The following is a 22,053-nucleotide window of genomic DNA, read 5'->3' as shown; positions in this document are numbered from 1 at the left end:
GTGGAAAGAGGGGAGAAACTATGCTTTTGCCCCTCTTTAACCACCTGACTATGAGTTCTGCAGGGGGATTAAAGGGTGTTAGGATAAACAACCCATATTATGTGTCTGTCAATATGTAACCTTAGGAAAATGCTACTGTTCTCCCAAGCCCTTGCTCAAAGTTAAGACCTTTCTTACTCCATAAAGGCGTGTCTTCACAGGGTTTCCTTCAAAGCTAAAATGCACCTATCAGATGCACCAGATTGACACATGTTCCATATCATTCTTGGTGATGGCCCTTATGGAGAGAACCAGCGGAATTGTGGAAGCTGTGTGGCATAATCTATGCAAGAAAGAGAGATGCAAAACCCTATGTAACAGGGTATCTCCTTTTCTGGGATACTGTTTTCAACCTTTCCAGTTGCGCACAGTGGACTTAGGAGCAGGAATTGTTGCTGCCTCTTTAAGAGACTGACACTGTCCCACAAGTGAGCTATTATAAAGGCAGGTAAGCTGCAGCGCTTGGGATTAAAAGAGGCAGCAGCAAAGCAGAAGGAAGCAGCCTACATCATGACAGGTCATAACAGCTGGGGCTATGGGCAGAAAGAAGGTAGGTTATTTGCATTCCTTTCTGTTTCTGATGTTAATCTATCCCATCCTTCCTCTCCTCTTCTTCTCAATATACTTGTGTGGCACTCCTTGCAGATGGTAACTGCATGCCATCATTTCCAGCAAAGTGCAACAGGCACACAAAAGGTTAACCAGTAAGGCGCTCTTAAATTATTGCTTGGAAGAGGCACCGATTTCTTTGCCTTTCTGTGTGCTTAGTCAAAGCATAACCTGGTCACATTTTAACCTTTCTTTGCAGGATACTCCTGCAAGGTCTTTTTTTTCCATTAGAAAAGTGCAAAGACCTCCGGTGTATAATGCCACTGAGCTTTGTTCATGAGCTGTGCCCCTTCTATCTGGTTATTTGGTCTTCCCAAATAACCAGATAATAATCAGCAAGAAGAAGGCTAGTGCCAATGAAACGCCAATCAGCATGCAATGGAAAATGGGATTGCCTAGCTGTGGGAGAAAAGCCATACCACAGAGGGAACAGAAGTGCTCCAGCACTGACCAGGGAGAAGCACACAGCTTAAAAATTAATAAATTAAAGAAATAAATAATGGTCCACAAAGTTATTTGACAGGGAAAGATAGCCCTGCTGGTGTTCCCCTTTTCTGTTTTGGAAGGGCTACATGTGCACTCCTGTGATGAAGTGGCGCAACGGGAATGTGTTCAAAGGTGGCAAAAAATGGCATGGTCAGAGGTCAGTAGTAGAGCTTATGAGAGCTTTGCATGCAGAAAGTCCCAGATTCAGTCCTTGGCTTCTCCAACAAATGGCTCTCAGGTGGCAAGCCCTTGAGAGACGTTTGCCTGAGACCTTGGGGAGCTCTCGCCAGTGGGAATAGATCAGGGGTCCCTAACCTTTTTGGGGCTGGTGATCACACTTGTCATTTGTCATGGGTGCTCTCACAAAATGGCTGCCATGGTGGGCATGGCTGATCACATAACACTCATTTCCCAGAAGGCAAACTGGTGAGACTAAGGGCGCAATCCTATGCATGTTTAGACAGAAGCAAGTCCTACAGCTCCCAGCGTTCCCCAGCCTGCTTAGCTAAGCTTAAAAGAAAAGTATCTTGCTCAAGAACCTAACTACAAGGCAGAGGTGGGGTCTGAGGTCCAAAACACAAAACCACTCTTTCAAAAACCACTGAAGATGGTGCTGGAGGGCAGCCCTTCACTTTGTAGCATACCAGCCTCCCAGGTTTGTTTTTTGGGGGCTGGGGGGTTACTTCTGAAAATATTTACATTTTTGTACATTTACACATCACTGGAAGCTAAATGTCTGAATACAAATGAACATAAGTACTGATAGTTTCGGACACATTCCTCTCAGTAAAGCAAAAAGGCTAGGTTATCTTCAAGTTTCATACACTGGAACCATATGAAGATCCTAATTTTTAAAAGCCCATCTGAAAACAACAACAACCATTATTTCTGTAGGTAGTCTTGCTGGAAACATCCTGATTATTTTTGTACATTTTTTCTTTTATTCATTGGAAGCCCTATTCATTTCTCCTAGGTTTTCACCTAGGAAAAATACTTAAGCTCTGAGTTTGTTGTTGTAATGTAACTGCATGCATTCCATATATTCCCATTCTGGGAGAGCACCCCAAATGGCATCCATTTTGTGAGAGCACCCACAACATTCTCTCAAAATTCAACATGTGCTCACCAACGCAAAAAGGTTGGGAACCCTTGGTCTAAAATGTCCTAGCTGCCTCACTGCCATCAGGGACCCGACCCACATACTCTGATGTTACCAGACTGCTGCAAGGGAGGATGTGCTACAGTGGGTTTCATACCACCAAGAGCTTTTCTACATGAGGCTGTTAATCTGCTGTATCTACTTTCAGTTTCATTGCAGAATTGAGATCTGAGCACTACACGAAGCGTGTTTCCTGCTTTTCTGCTACATAACCTCTAGATGGAACTGTGGTATAGCAGAACAGCACAATTACAGAAGTGGAAAAGCATTTTCTTTCACTTTCACAAGTAATATCACATTTCCCCTGTTCTAAACAAAATCCACACTGGCTGAAAGTGTTGTTTAAAAATAGAACCAAAACTGGAGGGTCACAACTTTGTCTAAAGAACCTGTAAACAACCATGAATAGAGAATGGCAAGCACTCAATAAATGCCTCATGTGGAAGAGCTCTAAGGTAATGTCAGAAGGGGTGGTCAGAAGCTGCCTTCAAACAGAGGAGGCTATTTTTCATCCCACCCAGTACCATCTGCTCTGACTGGTGGTGGCTTTCCAGTGTCTCAGGCAAAGGCGCATGGGCCCTGGAAGTGGGGCAGAGGGGCTAGAGGCCCCCCTTCCTAAGATTGGCTGGGAGGGGCCAGAGGCCCCCCCACCCCGCCGAGTATGATCAGGCAAAAAAGGCTGCTGTTGTAGTCAAAGCTGATGGATGTTCTATAATTCTTACTTCGACCAATTACAAATTCTTTTATTCCTTTTTTATTATTCAAGTGTATTTGTTATTCTTATAAACTCATTTCAGCAATACTGTATGTGATAGTTTCTAAGGGCACAATCCTATGCCTGCTTAGACAGAAAGAAGTCCTACAACTCCCAGCCTTGGAGCTGGGAGTTGTAGGACTTAAACAGGCATAGGATTGCATCCTAACTATTGTATTATTTGCCTATTAAATATACAAATGTAAAAATGCATAGAATTGTACCCTGTTTGCCCCTTAAATAAGCAAATGTAAAAATGTTCCTGAAAAATAGGCAATGTTCATCATGTCCTGACTGCCATGATTCCCCGTCCTTAAAAATGCCTCTAGGGTCCCTGCACAGGTATTTCCCATCACCTGCTATCCAAAGCTTCTAACTGGAGATGCCAGAGATGGAATCTGTGATCTTCTGCCCTTAGCTCACCATATTTCAGTAAAGTTATCTACTCAGCAAAACAATTCTTTACTAGTCTGATGAATTCATTTTTCTTCCCGGATAATCCCAGTTGTGACAAGCTTTGGCTGTCCCTGTTAAAGGGAAACCACAGTACCAGGGAGAGAGAAAAATGCACACATCTTCTGTGGTTCTGAAGACATGAATCAAGTAACTTTTCTCCTTTTTCCCCCCAAAGGACCTTCTGAGTGGTACAAGTCTTACCCCATTGCCCAGGGAAGTCATCAGTCTCCCATTGACATCATCCCCACACAAGCCATTTATGACCCTTGTCTGAAGCCCCTTAGCATTTCATATGAGTCATGTTCTTCTATTAACATCTCCAACAATGGACATTCAGTCACCGTGGACTTTAAGGATGTTGATGACAAAACAGGTAAGTGGTGTGTGGCAGGTACGATGAGTGAGTGTCTTAGAATAGCAGTCTTCTTGTCTCTATGCTTGGTGCCTTTTGAGTGGAAAATCAAGAACCCAGCAATTAACCGAACAATTGACCATGGTTTGTTGTTGCGTTAACTCTGGGTTGTTTAACCCCTAAACAACCCAGAGTGTCCAGGTTCAGACATCACAAAACAGGGTTCCTGGGTTGTTGATTTAAAACGGAAATTAAACAACCCAGGAATTGCTGCTGTGACATGCGAACCAGGTCATTCATTGTCTGTGGCCAGACACTGATGCTGTGCTGCTCCAGCTTTTCTCTGTGCTGCTCCAGCTTTTCTCTGGTCAGAGTACAATACAGAAAGATGTTTAAATTGCTATTGTTATGGGGCAGCCGAGTCTCCGGTGACAGGTGAGGAACGTTCACGAGGCCATTCAGGATGCTGCTACCATTATCAAGCACAGTATTAAGTTGCAGCCATTAGATCACTTAAGACTTTCCTTGGGAAGGCCAGTAGCAGATGTATATCAATGAATGTGTACTTTCCAGTTGTAGTTAAGGGACTTCAATGAATCTGTTCTCACCAAAATTTAGGAAGGGTGCTTCTATGCAGCAGCACAATTAGGCAATTTTTGGACTTAATGATCTTACAGGGACCCTCCTCTTTAAGGGGTAGTGTATATTACTTAATTGAATTTAAAATAAGCCAGCAGGTCCTCCTGCACATTCTGCTGAGTGGGGCCCTGGAGCTTTGTCCCACAGTGGACCTCGGCCCCTGAATAGAGCACATTTTCCATGCTGGAACAATGCATGAGACATGTGCAATTCCTGGCATGGCAAGCTCAGTATGCAGTTGGTGCCTCAAACCCCTGTACATTATAGAGTCTATGCAACCGGGGTCCCTGACCTTTTTGGATCAGTGGGCATATTTGGAACTTTGAGAGAATGTTGTGAGTGCTCTCACAAAATGGCTGCCATGGGGGGAACTTGTGCATGTATAAAGTAGCTCCCTTGGTGGGCACAGAACTCATTTCCCAGAAGGCAAATTGGTGATGTAACTTCCCGAAGAACCTAAGTACAAGGCAGAAGTGGGGTCTGAGCTGCAAAACACAAAACCACTCTTTTGAGCCTGAATAAAGATGGTGCTGGAAGGCAGCACTTTACTTTGCAGCAAGTGACCATCCCAGTTGTTGTTGTTGTTGTTGTTGTTGTTGTTGTTGTTGTAACTTTAAGAAACAAAATAAAAACAAGGCGGGCCAAGGAGGCTGGCAGCCACCACAACAGGTGTCCATGGGCACTCTGGCGTTTGTGGGCACCATGTTGGAGACCCCAGGTCTACAATGTCACAAGTCGTTCTGATGTACACACACACACACACACTCAGTTTGCATGGGGATGCCCTCACTCAGATCTGGCTCCAGATGTAAGGGGGCTCCTGGGAAAGCGCCCTCTCCCTCTATCATTAGTGGGAAGCTTTGATGGCAATAGGCAGCAACAGTAGCAGCAGTGTGATCTGTGTAGCCACCTGCCATTGTAACTGCCCACATAGTAGTTCCCCACAAAGGCTTGATATAGCATCACTCCAGGACACTGAACAGTTTGAAATGGCAGCTTCAAAACACCCCACAGCTACCAATCAGTAAGACAGGACCCCAGATGGCATGTGGGAGGGTGAGCCAAAAAAGTTGTCAGCACCAGTGGGCCTGGTCAGGGCAGTTGAACCCAGGCAGCTGCCCAAGGAAGCCAGATGATGGCACCAGGGCTGCTCTCATTCCTGCTGTGCCAGTGTGGTAGAGTAGAACCAGGCAGTTCCAGATTCACATCCCCACTCAATACAAAAAGCTCACTGGGTGACCTTGGGCCAGTCAAGATCTTGCAGCCTAGCCTACCTCACAGGGTTATTATGAGGATAAAGGTGGAGAAAAGAACCATGTGCACTGCCTTGAGCTCCTTGGAAGACAGGTGGAATAAAAGTGAAGTAAATAAAATGCAGTGAATGGCAAACACACACACACACACAAAACCATTTGAACCAGCAGGGGTTGTAGCATTGGTGATGGGTCTCAGGAAGAGGAGTTTAGGGAACTAACCGCTGTTCATCGAATTGAGATAGAACGGGAGGAAAAAGTTATCTGCTTGGGCATCTGCTTGGTGAAGAAATTGGCCCTCCAATTACTTTGGGCCCTGCTAGTTAGCATAATACGGGGCCGCGGTGGCTTAGTGGTTAAGACACTGAACTGCAGACTGGAAGGTCGGCAGGTCAGCAGTTCGAGACACGAGTGCCGCATGACGGAGTGAGCTCCCGTCTTCAGTCCCAGCTTCTGCCAACCTAGCAGTTCGAAAGCAAGAAATTGCAAGTAGATAAATAGGTACCGCCTCGGCGGGAAAGGTAACAGCGTTCTGTGCACCTCGGTGTTCAGTCATGCTGGCCACATGACCACGGAAGCGTCTTCGGACAGCGCTGGCTCTTCGGCTTAGAAACGGGGATGAGCACCGCACCCTAGAGTCGGACACGACTGGTTGGGGACACCTTTACCTTTTTTAGTTAGCATAATATTGTTGCATGCTGGGAGACCATCCTTTGTTAGGTTGATGGCTTACTGATGGTCCAGGATAATGGGTTGATGGCCCATCAACAAAAGCTAAAGACAGGAGATCTTCTGATATCTGGGAATCTCCCTCCAATTTTTGAGGTGTAATATCCATCAGAGTTTGGGAAGGTGACAACTTTTATCTAGCAGGAGGAGGTGAAAGAATAGTTTGGAGCCAGTTTGCTTTAAGAGAGAATAGGATGGAGACAGAGTGTGATAGATGGCTCCTAGTACTACTGATCAAAAGGCATGGTGCAGCTATTCCATCTTTTCCTCCTTGATAGATTTTTGGTGAAAGGAAAAAAAGATGGAAAAAGCAGTGGGAAATGGTGAGAGGGTTAGAAGTGGAAGACCGATGCTGTCTGGACCCCCTGTAAAATTCCGTGCAAGGGGCTGGGCAGTTGCTTAATAAGAGCCTCAACTGGAAACACCCAGAGATATTTGGAGCTATGGCTCGGGGCTAAGAACCTTAGCTGGGGATCTGACACAAGACCTGCCTTGTAGGGGTGCCTGCTGCTTCGCTCTGCTGTGGTTGTAACAAAACCGACATCATACATTCCAGAGGGGTAGTCATGTTAGTCTGCTGCAGCAAAAACAACAAAGAGTCCTGTAGCACCTTAAAGACTAACAATTTAGTCTTAAGTCTGGCAGAAGCTTTCATGGACACTGTCCGCTTCATCAAATGCTTGAAGTGTTAACCTAAACTTTGCAGAAGTACAGACTGTGATAATTACCTTAACAGTTGCCATTCACAACACTTTTGTTGGGTTATAACACAGACATCATTGCAATGGAGACCCAATTAACATAGGTAGTGTGATTTATTTTTTTTAAATCAGAACCTTAATCAAACCACAGGAAATACAGTTGAATCTTTTGATGAATTATACTTCAGCAATTATGCCTGTCTTTGAAATTCCTTTGTTTAAGAATGGCTACCTTAAGGTCATCGACAGAGAGCTGGTTTGCAGGATCATGGAGGAAAAATAAGTCAGGGTGGCTTATTTTCCCTCCCCACCTGCAAGCCTCATAATTAGCATAATTACCCATAATTATGACATACCCTTGACAATCAAAGAGGTAAGCGTGGATAGCTGGGGTGGTTTGCAAACCACCCCAGCCATAGGTTTCATGGGTTTTCTTTTGCTGCTCTCTTATTTTGTATTATTATTATTTGCAGATATAACAATAATAAAAACTAAGAAAGGCAGCAGGGGATAAAGGAAGCCACAAAAGAAAAACAAAGAAAAAGCAGGGGAAAGGAGGAAAACATATCATAAAACATATCCATACGCAATAATAATTTACATCACTCTCATTGTAAAAAAGAGGGGAAAGGAAGGATTTGACACTTCTGTTTCAAACATATACATTAATATAAGCCATCCATATATCTAAATAAGCATCCATATAAGATTGAAGGCTGTAGGAGATAAGTTCAAATGTAGCAAGAGCAGTATGATCTTCAGTCCACTGAAAGATAGGTGGTGGGTATTTATCCTTCCAAGCTTGAAGTATAAATCTCTTTTGCTTCTCTCTTACTGAAAGTTAACCAAATCCTGTATAATTGGCCTGGAATTTCTCACTGCAATACCTTTATCCTGTCCACATGTTTATGGGCTGGGCTGGGCTGGGCTGGGCTATGCCTACTGATGAAGGTGGGAAGGGGAGGATGCCTAACAATTGTCGGTTTCACTGAAGCCTTGTCCCTTTGCAATTTATTTTTTGGGTTGCAGCTGTCAGTGGGGGACCGCTGGAAGATCCTTATAGGCTGAAGCAGTTCCATTTTCATTGGGGGGCAAGCCAAGATTCCGGATCAGAGCATACCATTGATGGCAAATCTTTTCCTTGTGAGGTGAGCCATAAATCTAGGATATCTTATAAAAATTTATAAAGAAATGCTGGCAAAATCCAATGGGGCACTTACGCCCCCACCGATTGTTTTCCACCCCGCTGATTCCCTTCCACAAGAAGTGGGTTCCACTGATTGCATTGTGCACTTGTGGCAACCCTAAGGGAAGCCCTGCACGCTTGTTTCTGGAAGGAAGCAGGTTTGTGGAGCTCACTTATGTGAGCTCTGCCGCCCTGTCTCCTGCCAGAAATGAATGTTTCTGCTCATTTCGGGTTGCCCCGAAAGCACTAAAACACTGTTGTGCAAGGGGTGGGGGTCAGTTACATAACACAGTCAGTGAGGTGGAAGAGAATTGGTGGGGGCATAAACGCCCCATTGGATACTGCCCCCTGTGTGCTGGGGCAGCAAAGGAAATCGTAGGATGTTGAATTTCTGTAGTTTCTCGTCAAAAATCTCACATGTAGTCAAAAATGACTTAATTTTCTCAGGATTTCCAAAAACAAAGTCTCATGAGCACACCTAAAGTATGCTCAGCTCTGTATAAAAAGTGAAATCACAAAAACAGGCCCTGCTTGCAGGTTCATAAGCAAAAAATGTTTCCAGAGGAGTAGCTCTGTTAGCCTGTGCAACAAAACCAGCAAAGAGTCTTTTAGCACCTTGTGTTGTTCAGTCGTTCAGTCGTGTCCGACTCTTCGTGACCCCATGGACCATAGCACGCCAGGCCTTCCTGTCCTGCGCTCTCTCCCGGAGTGTGCTCAAGTTCATATTCATTGCATCGGTGATGCTATCTAGCCATCTCATCCTCTGCCGTCCCCTTCTCCTTTTGCCTTCAATCTTTCCCAGCATCAGGGTCTTTTCCAGGGAGTTTTCTCTTCGCATTAGGTGGCCAGAATATTTGAGCTTCAGCTTCAGTATCTGTCCTTCCAATGAGCAGTAAAGGCTCATAACATTTTTATGACATATGTCATAATGCTATAGTATACTAGTTTGCCCAACCTGGTATTCTCCAGATGTGTTAGACTACAACTCCCATCACCCATCCAGAATAGCTAGGGTTGATGGAAGTTGTAGTCCAACACACCTGGAGGGCTCCACATTGGGGGAGGTTGGCATAAGCTTTAGTGGATGAAATCTTTAGACTGCTGGAGGAATAGGGGGAGGAGGCCAAAAACACAAAAGGCATGCTTGCCTTGGTAGGGGCTATTTGGGTTCCATTTAGATTTTTTAATGTGTTGTGTGATGCACCCCTTTTTCCAACTATAAAAGAATTTTAAAAGAAAGGCCAGACAGATTGCATAGGATGCAAATGCCCGGTAGCGCAGCACTTCTGCTTTGCTTGCCAGGTTCAGTCTTGGCATCTCCACATAGGACTGGGGGAAAGACTCCTGCGTGAAACACTGGAGAGCCACTGCCAGTCAGGGTAGAAGACAATACTGAGCTCGATGAACGAGCAGTCTGACCTAGCTTCTTATGTTCCTAAAAGCAGTGGTGGTGTAGTGGAGCCAGGGCTCACAGAGGTGCAGCACTGACACTTTCTATCAGCAGGGACGCTGATGTCATCTGCCACCACCACCACCACCCCTTCAGAATTCCTTGTTCCCTCTGAGCTAAGCTGCAGTTCTCGTAGTAACTGGGGGAAATGAAGAGCATTTTTACACCAGGCTAAAATCCCGCATCCTTACCAGGGCTTCTGCTTCCATATTCCTTGCAGGATTAAGGTCGGCTCCTTTTCATGTGGCTTCATCCACTGTTTTCTTTCTGGGCAAGTTCTATATGTTTCATTATACAACCACTAGATGGCGCTGCGATATAGTATGACTCCAGAACTTCACCAGAAAGTTATTATGCTTTGAAGTCCCTTATCGTGTTTGCCCCCCACCCCCGGTAGAGAATTAAGCCGCTATAATCGCCAGAAGGGACAGGAGGGGCCCTGGAGGTTGGTGACATCGTGTAAGGGGCCTGCAAAAGACTGTGAGTGACCAATCGCAAGTGCACAATAAAAGCCTTGTGCAGAAATGCTGAAATGCTCCAAAGGATGTGGCCACAAAATAACGACTTTCCCTTGTTAACAGTAGTGTAGTGGAGCAAGGGCTCACAGGGACGCAGCATGGGCACTTTTTTATGAGCAGGCACGCTGATGTCATCTGCCACCCTGCTCAGGCATCCCTGTTCCCTCTGAGTTTATCTGCAATCCTCGCAGCAGGAGGGGTGGGGAGGAAATGAATTCCCCCAGCAACAACATATTGTCCCTTGTTGTTATGCAAAGTATTTTGAGGTGGTTTGGTCTTGCACGGGCAATTAAGGCCCACTTTCTTTACAAAAGACCTGCTCCTAACAGATGAAAACTCTTAGAACTGGTTTGTTGATATGGATCAACACAGCTGCCCGCAATTTTGGATTCTCCATGGGGGCGTGTCTACAGGGACTATCACAAAGAGCGCCTGCACTTCAAAATGTAATACTACGCCACTGCCAAAAATGGTTGCGAGGTCCCGACAAGGTGCCATGAATGGCTTCTTTTAGAGATGAAACAGGCCTACTCGCCTGAAATAAGCACAGATTTCAGGCTCTCCAGATTCCTCCGTGAACTGAAATGCCATTACAACAGCTAAAGCAGATGAGTTGTGGGAGATCCGAAAGCCTTGTCTCCTAATCCCAGATGGAATAATAGGATCACTGCATTTTTGAATGGTATCTTAGAGGTCATCTAGTCCAACCCGCTGCTCAGCACAGGAATCTTGCAGCACAGCATCCCTGACAGATGGCCATGCAGCCTCTGCTTAAATACCTCCATGTGCAGAGATCGGCTGCAGCTATTCATTGGAGAGGGAGCTGTATGGAGTAAAATGTCTATCACGATGACATGCGGGAGGCAGAGAAATGGCCTTGGTGGGTTATTGGAATGGTTGATAAATCACCCACAACCTTAAAACAGTCCATAGATTGTGAGTGGTTTGTTAACCAGCCAACAACCCACCCTGGCTGGGTTTGCACGACACAGCAAGCTTGAATATGCAAAATGGCCGCTCATCTGCACCCCTAAGTCCCGGGAGTTATTTAACCCACCATGGTTTAGCGTGAAGTGCAAACAGGCCCACCGAGAACTTAGCCTTTCCCATCCACATAGCCTTGTTCCTGATCTGCATAGTTCCATTCTGGGTGCTCTTTCTTGGTTTTGCTAGAATGAACAAAGAGACACAACTGAAGAACTGGCTCTTATATCTCTGTAAGCGGAACCTGCAACAAAATGTTGCAGTGTGGAATGCACCTGGTTCTAGCCAGCTAGCCAAGCCCTCTTCCAGGATACCATTCCTCTCCCTCTGTTTCTGCCCCCCTCCCACATCAGTTGATTGGTGTCTTGTGCACAGTCCTTGTTGAACTGTTTTGGAAGTTTCCCCTCCTTAGGTTCCCCCCCCCAACCCCTTTTTTGGTACTTCTGCAAACCTTGGGATTCCCCTGAGCCTGTTGATACCTCCATCTTGTGCATGGGTGGTGCTGTTTTGGCTACAGAAGGATCAGTACTAAGAGAATGAGCTATTACAATGTAAGATATGTTGTTCCGCAATAAAACTGTAGCTCTAAAAACAGGTTTGTGGTCTAAGCACTTGTTAGCTCGCATGCATGAATCCACAGACTGGGTTCTGAAACTTGAGTTTCTCTCGTGTTTTTGGATCTAGCTGTTGGACTGATCCAATAAAATAATGGCTATTTGCAAGCTCATTGAATCTGATTGGTTCTTCCCAGAAATTCTGGCAACTTTCTCTTCTGAGCAAAGCAATACATTAAATGCTGTTATTGCTTGCTCAACATAATAATCCAAAGAGAGGACAGGACCTTGTCGCTTAACATTTATATAATAATGATGGATGGCTCTCCTCCCCAGCTCCATTTAGTTCACTGGAATGCCAAGAAATATATGACATTTGGAGAGGCAGTGGCAGCCCCAGATGGCTTAGCAGTGGTTGGCGTTTTCTTAGAGGTGAGAGATATAGAAGTTGCTGTTTTATTTATTATAGAGATAGCACTCAGTGTGCATGACACAGGGTAACAAGACAGATCACTGCTCCAAAGAGTTTACATACTACAATTCAACACAGGGAAGTAATGGAGGGAGGGGGAAAGAGGGGAATCTAACAGGAAAAGGATATGTGTTCAGTTAATTACATGTACACAAGCTGTAATCATATATACATGTACCAGGGAGTTATTCTCATTGAACAGAATGGGCTTATTTCTGAGCACATGTATAGGATTTCATTGTTAGAGGCTTAAGTTGCAGCAAGGGATGAAGTCTGAGGGGTTCTGCTATGGAAAAAGTGGGTTTTAAGGAGGGTACTGAAGGAATTAAGAGAGGTGGCATCAATCTGCTGTCGTGGGAGGCAGTTCCAGGTATAGGGGGCAAGAAGGGAGACAGGACAGAGCTGCCTGAGGGATCAGGAGAACTTAAAGAACTCCACCCTTTTTAATGCAACATTTTCCTGTGTTTAAGAACCAAGACATTTGTTTTAAAAGTAGTGCTTGAGGGGGAAATAAGATGCCTAAAAATCAAATCAGTAATAGAAGCAAGTCTGGGGGCAGAAGTTGACTCTCTCTCTCTCTCTCTCTCTCTCTCTGTCGCTGTTTCCAGATTCCACACATTCTTATACAACTCTGTCATTTTAAACTTTTAGATTGGACAAGAACATGCCAGTATGAACAGACTGACAGATGCCTTGTATATGATCAAATATAAAGTAAGTATTAAATCAAAAACCAGAGTAGCTAAGGTGGTTCTAAATTGTTTACTGTATATATAAAATGTAATAAATAAAGTATTTTTAATTTTAAAAATGCAAAATAAGTTTTCCGTGTATATTATTCTCACTCAACTCTGCTGTAGTGAAAAAACTGAGCCTGTGTTTGGGGGCTATTCAGGTTTGGAACAAGCCAAAACTTAACTGAGACAAGACGGAGGTACTGTTGGCTGGGGACTTTGCTGATCTGTGTGGAGGAATGCAACCTGATTGGATGTGGTTGCACGTCACCTGAAGAATCAAGTAGACGATCTAAGGATGCCAGGGCCAGCACCAACGCCTGGCATGTTTGGGCAGCAGTTAAGGCCCCAGCACACCAGCAGGGCCCACCACAGACATCTGCGCTTTATTTTTTTTCTTTTCCAGCACAGTAGTTTGAGCAGCACCAGGTGGCCAAGTCTAGCTATCATGTCAATTTCCCACAATGGCCTGGTTGTAGTATCACTCTGAGAGCTTTCCTACACAAGGCTGTTAAAACGCTGTATCTACTTTTGGTTTTGTTGCAGAACTGAGATCTGATCTCTACACAAAGAGAGTTTCCTCTCCTGCTTTTCCGCTACATAACCTCTAGGTAGCACTGTGCCACAGTGGAATAAAGCAATTACACAAGTAGGAAAATACATTTTCTTTCGCTTTCAGAAATAATAATCCATTTTCCCTGCTCTACCCCCCCCCCCAATGTTCTTAAAAAACAGAAGCAAAACTGGAGGGTCATGACATCATGAACCTATAAACAACTGTGAGTAAGGAATGATGAGTGCACAATAAATGCCTCATGTAGAAAAGCTCTGAAGCAGGGTTAAGCAACCAGATGTTTTGGACTACAACCCATATAAGCCCCAGCCAGCATGGTGAATGGTCAAGGATTATGGTAGTTGTAGCCCAAAATCAGCTCCTGCTGAGGCATTGTGGGAAATTAAAATGGTACAAATGGCAGCTTTTCTTCCCATGCAAATAGAAGTGTCCGCTTTGGCCCTAAGCTTTAAATAGGTGGGTGGTGGGTTCAAGAGAGACAAAACAAAGTATTGCTTCATAAAGCAATGCAGAGTTTACTTGTGGAGTTCACTGCCACACTGAATGTGGAGTTGGCTGCTATCTTAGGGAGCTTTTTAAAAGGAGTTTTGATGCATTAATGGTCCGCCAGTAGCTATTGGCCATGATCACTTTGCATGGATAGCCTGCAATTATGCTAGACTCAAATTCAGCCAGAAATTACAAAGTCAAATAGTCTGGTTTATTGTGCAACAAAACTATGTACATATTTACTGAAGGACCTTGACAATGCAGCAGCCGCCAAGAAAAAACAAACCCTCTGCATTATTTGTCAGAGAGCACCGGCTTTCTCCTAGTCCTCCCTCTTTGTCTGTCTTCCCTCCTGCCCCAGTATTAAAGACCTTTGTAGAGCTTAGTCTCTTCCCCACCCCAGCAGCTACTTCCAGGGAGCAAGTGGGGCCATTCACCCTTTCAAGATCACATAGCTCTGGGCCTGTTTGCGTGTCACACTAAGCCACAACGGATCAATTCACCCCCGGGGCTGAGCAACGTGGACAGGCAACCTTTTGGCATATTCAAGCTGTGACTGTGGCTTGTTGTGTCATATGAGCCTGACAAGGGTGGGTTGTTGGCATAGCTAACAAACCACCTGCAATCCATGGGCTGTTCTAGGGTTGTGAGTGGTTTGCTAACCACACCAACAACCCACCCTTGCCGGGTTCCCGTGATACAGCGAGGCACAGTTGCACTTGAATATGCAAACGTCGTCCAGCATGCTCCGCAATGCACCATGGCTTAAATAAGCTATGGTGGGCTGCGGTGATCATGTGAACCAGGTCTCTGATTCTATAGCCCACCTGCCCGCCAGGCCCCCTACCAGGCCCTGGTGAGGACTAGGGCAGCCTTCTCCAACTTGGTGCCCCCAAGAGATGTTGGACTACAACTCCAGTCATCCTCAGCCACCATGGCATCATGCTGGTTGGGGTGATGGGAACTGTAGTCCAAGGGATCAGGAGGGCACCAGGTTGGGGAAGGCTGTTCTAGTGCTGTTTCTGCTCTACTACATACATAAATGCTGCAGATGTGGCAGCGTGCCTCTGAATGGCGTTTGCCGGAGGATACAGGCAGGGAGGGCCTCTTTCATCATATTCTACTGGTGGGCATCCCAGAAGAATCGGACTACCTCCCCAGAGCAGTGGCAGAAAGCTCTGACATTGTTGCGCCTCCACTGTCAGTGTTCTGACAAATGACAGGGCAAAAAGGAAGCATTCCAGGGGTGTGTTGGGGCGGATCACAGGGACTCCCATTCCCCTGACATCAGTGGAGGCTGGCAGCTCCAATTTCAGTGGGGCTGTGCATCCATTCTGGGTTTCAGTTAGAAACAGCCAGAACTCTAAAGGAGCTCTCCACAGTACTGAGCCTATTTGTGGGATAGGGCTAAGCACCATGGATAGCTCCTTTAAAGTTCTGGCTGGTTCTGACTGAAACCAGAATGGCTTCACAGCCCCACCAAAATTGGAGCAGCCCGCCTCCACTGCCTGACATGCCCCTGGAACCTGGAGCTGGCATATATAATTTCCCTCCCATTGGGGCCGGTAGGAGGGAAATATCAAGAAAAAGTGAAAAAGTGGCCAAGAAAGGGAAAGGAAAAATGCTCCCCCGCCACATACACACTCCCATCCACTTCCCAGCAGGGTATGTTTATTTTATTGATTGATTTAGTACATTTATATCTCACTTTTCAACTATATTTCTCAAAGTGGCTTGCAACATTGATAAAATACAACAGATTCATCAAGAACTGCACGGTCAAAAAACAAAATTGAACAACACAACCAGCTCTACTTGAGCATCAGCCAGCATTTGAAGTTCCTTCCCACAGGACAATTGATATTAGTTGGTTCTGTGAGGAAGGGAGAAGTCCAACTGGAGCAAAGACTGATCCAGCAGGGTTCCTGTCTTAAGTTTTTAACAGTGTCTACTGTGTGTGTCTACTCAGATGTAAGTCCCATAGATTTCTGTGGGACTTTCTCCCAGGTAAGTGGGCATAAGATTGCAGCCGAAGCATTGATAAACTCAGAGGCCATATTGGCACATAACAAGCCAGGATTCATAAGCCAACAAAACCTGGTTTAAAGCTGGCTTTTGATCCTGGCTTGTTTGGATGCACTTAACCATACATCTTGGTGGGGAGTCAGACAAAGCTCTCCTTTCCTGGTCTGCTTGCTTGTTCATGCGAAGGGAGGAGCGAACAAGCTGCACGCACCAGCACTCAGCTTGTTCACATCATGGATTATTAAGCCAGGATTCCTGGCTTATCGTTATGTAGGATAAGTGAACATGCAAAACCTATAGGCAAATGGTGAGTAAACATGCTTAGAATTGTGCTGTACATATGCTATCCAAGCATACTTACTTGGAAATAAATAATGCCATTAAAATAAATGGGAATTACTTGACTGCTCATTGGAAGGACAGATACTGAAGCTGAAGCTCAAATATTTTGGCCACCTAATGCGAAGAGAAAACTCACTGGAAAAGACCCTGATGCTGGGAAAGACTGAAGGCAAAAGGAGAAGGGGACGGCAGAGGATGAGATGGCTAGATAGCATCACCAATGCAATGAATATGAACTTGAGCACACTCCGGAAGAGAGCAGAAAACAGGAATGCCTGGCGTGCTGTGGTCCAAGGGGTCACGAAGAGTCGGACACGACTTAACGACTGAACAACAACAACAACAAACATGGCCAGGATCAAGCTACTAAAGGGTTACTGTTTTTGTGGCAACAAATACTAGTGAAAAAGTATAAAAACTTGTGTCTTGGCTATGTTGTCCTGGTATACTTTTAACACTTCTGAGTGGCATAGCATTTCCATGACAGTGAATTCATTAGAAATCACAGGACCAGATGTTTATGGTGGTGCTATTTTACCTTGACTGTCATAGTGAAGATATTTCTACATAAATGTCTTACGTAAAGACAATATTATGATGGTGCTCATTTCTGCAGAACTGATGCCTTTTGAGCTGAGGTGCCATTTTGTATTTTATTTTGGATTATATTATATTATCCATGCCCAAAATAAAAAGATGTAATTTTCAAAAGACAGGTTTTACAAAAGATATTTCTTTCCAGTCTTATCTAGTTACAATAGGTGTTCCAATAAGGAACAAATGAAGTCCGTTTTCTTCATAAATCACCTGACATCAGAAAAATCCATTTTGCCTATGTATTTTGTCTGTTCACTTATCCATTGTGCTAATTTTATCCAGTACTTTGATCAGCCACTCTGTTACTGAAGGCATTGACACAGCTTTCTAGTTCTGGGCGAGAACAATTTTTGTTTGCTTTTTTTGTTTTGTTTGCAGACTCCAGGAGGTTTTGTAAATGTAGTTTACTTTATAACTTTATTTTCTGCTTTTTAATTAAAAAGGCAACAATTTAAAAAAATCTAATTCATGCCAATGCTTTTCTTAGGGAACCAAAGCCCAGTTCAAATGCTTCAATCCAAGCAGCCTCTTGCCCCCATGTCTAGATTATTGGACATATCCTGGATCCCTGACGACACCTCCTCTTAATGAGAGTGTGACATGGATAGTGCTGAAGGAGACTATCAGAATATCTGATAAACAGGTAAATCCTTTGGGGTGGGGGAGAGTTATTCTTCCATTTTTTGCCATAGGGTTCATGATGTCTGCTGTTAAATCTGCCCACCCCTGTCCCAAAACGTTGATTTATTTATATAGGAATGGCAAGTAAGGTCTGCAACAAAATGCTGCTGTACATCCCTACCAATTTGGAGAAGTACTTCTGTTCAGGGCTCCTGCCAGCCAGCCATGCTTTCCTCTTATGTTGTAAGGGATTCCAGCTGGACATTCCACTCTCTCCACCTTGCACTATGGCTTCCTTTTCCAAATGACACGCAACATCCTGAGGCTACTGAGAATTCCCAGTCCTCATTGTTTTGTTGCTCTGTTGCTCTTTTGCCCTCTTAGGTTTGAAACATTTTTGTTGTACTTCTGCAAACTTGGAGGCCTCCCCACGCATGCCGATACCTCCCTTGTGTTTCTAAGTCATCCCATTTTAGCTCCATTTGTATTGCCACTCACCACCTAAGTTCACTATTAGCAGGCCCAGGGAAGCAAACACAAGGATTTAATATTTGGGGTATTATGCATCTTCAAAAGTTGGGGAAATTTTAAGATCATGGCATGCCACTATTGCATAGTGCAAGTTCATGAATACATGGCAGTCACCCATTAACTGCAGCATTCTTATTAGGATTAAATTTGTATCTCACCATTCCGCCAAGGAATTGAAGCGCATCAGACTTTTATCCTTACAACAACTCTGTGAAGGAAGGTTGAGAGATCATGACTGGCCCATCATGATCATTCAGTGACCTTCATAGCTAAAGCAGGATTTGAACCCAGATTTTCCTGGTCCGAGCCCAACACCTTACCAAGAATAGAATCACCACCAACACACACTTTAAAAACAAACAACATTCTGTATGTAGGAAATTAGTGCCATCAAACGAGAGAACGCTTTAGTATAGTCTGATATCCTGGTTTATTTTATGAACGGAGCTTTTGATGTGGGGGAGAATTCAAATATAGAACACACTCTGTTTTGTTTCGTTTTGTCACAAGCTTCGTAAACTCCATGATTTTAATCTCTGGTATTTTACTGTGATTGTTTAACTCTGTAGAATTTGTTATGCCTCAGATTAATTGTATTTATCTATTTATTAAATCTATTCAATGCCTCATAAAATAAATTTCATTAGACATTTTACAGTCGTGATAAAAATACTAATAAAATCACACTAATATCAATAATATAACACTAATAACTGTGCCAACACAGCATGAAGTCAATATCACATTCCAGGGACTAGGATAATAAACAACGTTGCAGGGACTAAGACAATAACACACAAAAATATGAAAATATTTAAAAAATCATTTAAGAGATTGCTGCTTGTTGTGATTTATAGATTTCTTCTCCGCTTTAACATGATTGCTTTTTAGTGTGAGTCCTGCTCTACAGAATTATATGCAGAATTGTTTGCAGAATTGTATGCAGAATTGTATGCAGATTTGGGGCTTTAAACTGTTTTCATCAATGTTTGCATGTCACCCAGAGAACGATTGTTATTGAAATTACATAGAATGAATAAATAAAAATCAATTAATGGTGAAAAGGGCTGCCATTTCCTTGTTTGTGAGCAGTGACACTGACCAATTTTCTAAGCAGTAATACTATTGCACCTGAATTTACAGATGGAGAAATTCCGAACTCTCCTCTTTACTGCAGAAGAAGATGAAAGGATCCAGATGGTGAATAACTTCCGTCCTCCTCAGCCTCTGAAGGGAAGGGTAGTGCGTGCATCGTTCAAGGCATAAGGAGGAGAAACACTGGTAGTGGCGGGGGCGTACGACAAGGGAACTTCAAAACATCCAAACTGCTTCCATATCTACAAACACAAAAGTTGGATAATCTATGATCCTCAGTTTTAGAAAGCCAGATCAAAGAGACTGTGGGACAGCCAAATGGGTTTGCCATCCAAGCATGGATGAAAGAAGATCGGTTGTAGACCCTCATGCTAATCATGCTAATCTGCACTTCCTCAAGAGACATGCTTAGAATCTCAGCTTTCTTTTCTGAAAAAGCAGGTTCACGGACTCCACTGCTCCCTATTGACAAGCGGTGGGTAGTTATAAATTTTGACAGGCAGGTGGTCCTCGTGACAGTCCCCATAGCCACACCCCCAAGGACAGTCCAAAAATACAGGCAGCTGTGTTGATCCACACCAACAACCCAGTTCTAGGAGTCTTCATCACCAAGAGCTAAAGCTGAAGGGTCATAATTACCAGTTCAAGACCAGCCCACCCCCAAAGACTTTGCATTAAAACAGGGGACAATATTTTGTTGCTGTAGAATTCATTTCCCCCAGCTATTGTGAGGAGTGTAGCTAAGCTTAGAGGGAACAGGGATGCCTGAGAGGGGTGGCAGATGACATCAGTGTGCCTGCTAATAAAAAAGTGCCTCTGCTGTGTCCCTTTGTGGCCATATCCTTTGGGGAACACTGTGCCCCGGTTTTGCCCTTCTTCTGCCTTGGGAGAAATGCTGGGGGTGTTGTGTAAGCTTGTTTAGGTAGGAGGCATGTTTAGTGTGAGAGTAAGGTCTTACAAGAATGTTCCAATTTTCATCTGTTAACTTGGGGGCATGCAAGTTTCTTGCCCTCAAGGTTGCAGAATACAGTTTGAAAATGTACTGGCATAGCTGAGGGCTTTGAAAGCAAACGATGCCTTCAGCAGAGTCTCTGGTAGTTGCAACATGGAGTTCTAGTCCCCAAACAGCTCCTTACAGCAGTCTGCTTAGCCTATTACAAACACTGAATTCTTGGAGAAACCAAAAGTGGCTTTTGAAACAAATTGTGCTAATAAAGCACATTAAAATCGCATGGTTTACTGGATCGTTTGCATATTTACTTAGCAATAAGGCCCATGGTCTGTGTTCAGCTGGGTACACTCCCAGGTTAAGTGTGCCTAGGACTGTCACCTAAGTCTTTCCATCTGTGGCTATTTTGATAAAAAGCTACAGATGAATGAATCCATAAATTTGGATAAGTATATATTTCATATAATAGCAATTCTACTGATCATTTGGTTTTATTCATAGCACGAGTGCAGGCTAACTGTGTGGAAGAGGAGAATCGTTCATGCACTATTGAAAAGTCCTAGCAACCACCATGGACCCATCTACCTTGGCATAAACGTGTGTGACACCAAGACAGGAGAAACAAAGTCTCACAAAATATTGCAGTATTGGGTGGTCTTGTTTACGGTTCCTGGCGTTTAGGCATGCTATTTTCAAAAACACTCCATTCTGTGGCCACTAAGCATGCTCAGTCCTCATCAGGCTGTTCTGGTGAGTGTGTGTCCGGGGGGAGGGCACAGAGGGTTCCATTTTTTGCATTTCCGCAAACCTAGGGTTTCCCATGAGGCTGCTTTTACGTCCCTCTTGTGCATGAGTGGTGCTATTTTGGCTACCTAATAACTGACACTTGTAGAACTGAGATAGCTATTATTATATAATCAATTGCCTGTTGTAGACCAAAGAAAATTAGGAGGAGAACTTGGGAAACGAGAAGAAAGGTCCTGCAGTATTTCTGACTAGAATTAACCTGGCACTGAGGGTGATATATATTTAGAGTCATTGACTAAGAATAGCTGTACTCTGAAGTGTTCTCATTGTAGCAAAACCTATAAAAAGAAAAAAATAATGTCTCGCTTGATTAAAGCTGTGGGCTATTTCGTTGCTCTTGGCTGAACTTTGTGGTACAAAGCTTTTGTTTCAGTCAGTCCTCTTCCAAGTTGTATCTCAATTGTTTAAATGTACTATGAATTTGACTTTGCCCAAGATTTTTTTTTAACATAGTTTCAGCCTAATGATAATCTTCACATGCCAGTTTTCCTCCAGATCTATAGGACTGATGCTGAAATACAATTCCATTCCTGCCATCTCATCAACAGAAGTTACAGATTCGGGGTTGCTCAGAATGACCTTTCAGACATCCCTTACAGCCTTAATGCCTATGATTGCACAGAGATTCAGGATCTCTTCCAACTATGTAATCCTTGACTCTTAAGATTTCTGAAAGTAGAGCTATTAGTGTGGGTGCCTTGAGGCAATACTGCTCAAAGGACAGTTCATAGGCAGTAATATTGTGGTGCTGTGTGTCAATGGGAGTTAGGATAGCCCAAGAAGGCATAAGTGATGGGTGGAGGTGACTCATCTTTCTTGCCTTACTCAGCAAGGAGAGGGAGGGAGTGATGTCTGTATGTAGTTGTTCTGGAAGGATGTTTGAAGATGAGGCAGAGAGCCAACTCATTCTGTGGCGCTATGGGTTCTGTTAGACATCTGATGGAAAAC

At 44.1% G+C, this 22,053-nt stretch overlaps 1 protein-coding gene across 1 annotated transcript; it reads left to right on the top strand.

Moving 5' to 3' along the window:
• The first annotated feature begins 509 nt into the window (after positions 1-509).
• Positions 510-20,579, top strand: CA7 (carbonic anhydrase 7). Its single transcript, XM_084813255.1, has 7 exons — positions 510-589; positions 3,679-3,876; positions 8,207-8,325; positions 12,206-12,301; positions 12,993-13,055; positions 17,590-17,745; positions 19,398-20,579. Exons 1-7 carry the CDS (start codon positions 550-552, stop codon positions 19,518-19,520), a joined length of 795 nt encoding a protein of 264 aa, XP_084669381.1. The 5' UTR covers positions 510-549; the 3' UTR covers positions 19,521-20,579.
• The last annotated feature ends 1,474 nt before the right edge of the window (positions 20,580-22,053 follow it).

The sequence above is a fragment of the Heloderma suspectum genome, chromosome 8 (genome assembly GCF_057233095.1).
Source record: "Heloderma suspectum isolate Gila_16-S chromosome 8, 16-S_ref, whole genome shotgun sequence".
NCBI lineage: Eukaryota > Metazoa > Chordata > Lepidosauria > Squamata > Helodermatidae > Heloderma > Heloderma suspectum.
Note: the sequence above shows the minus strand (reverse complement) of the source record. Positions and strands in the feature narration are given on the sequence as shown.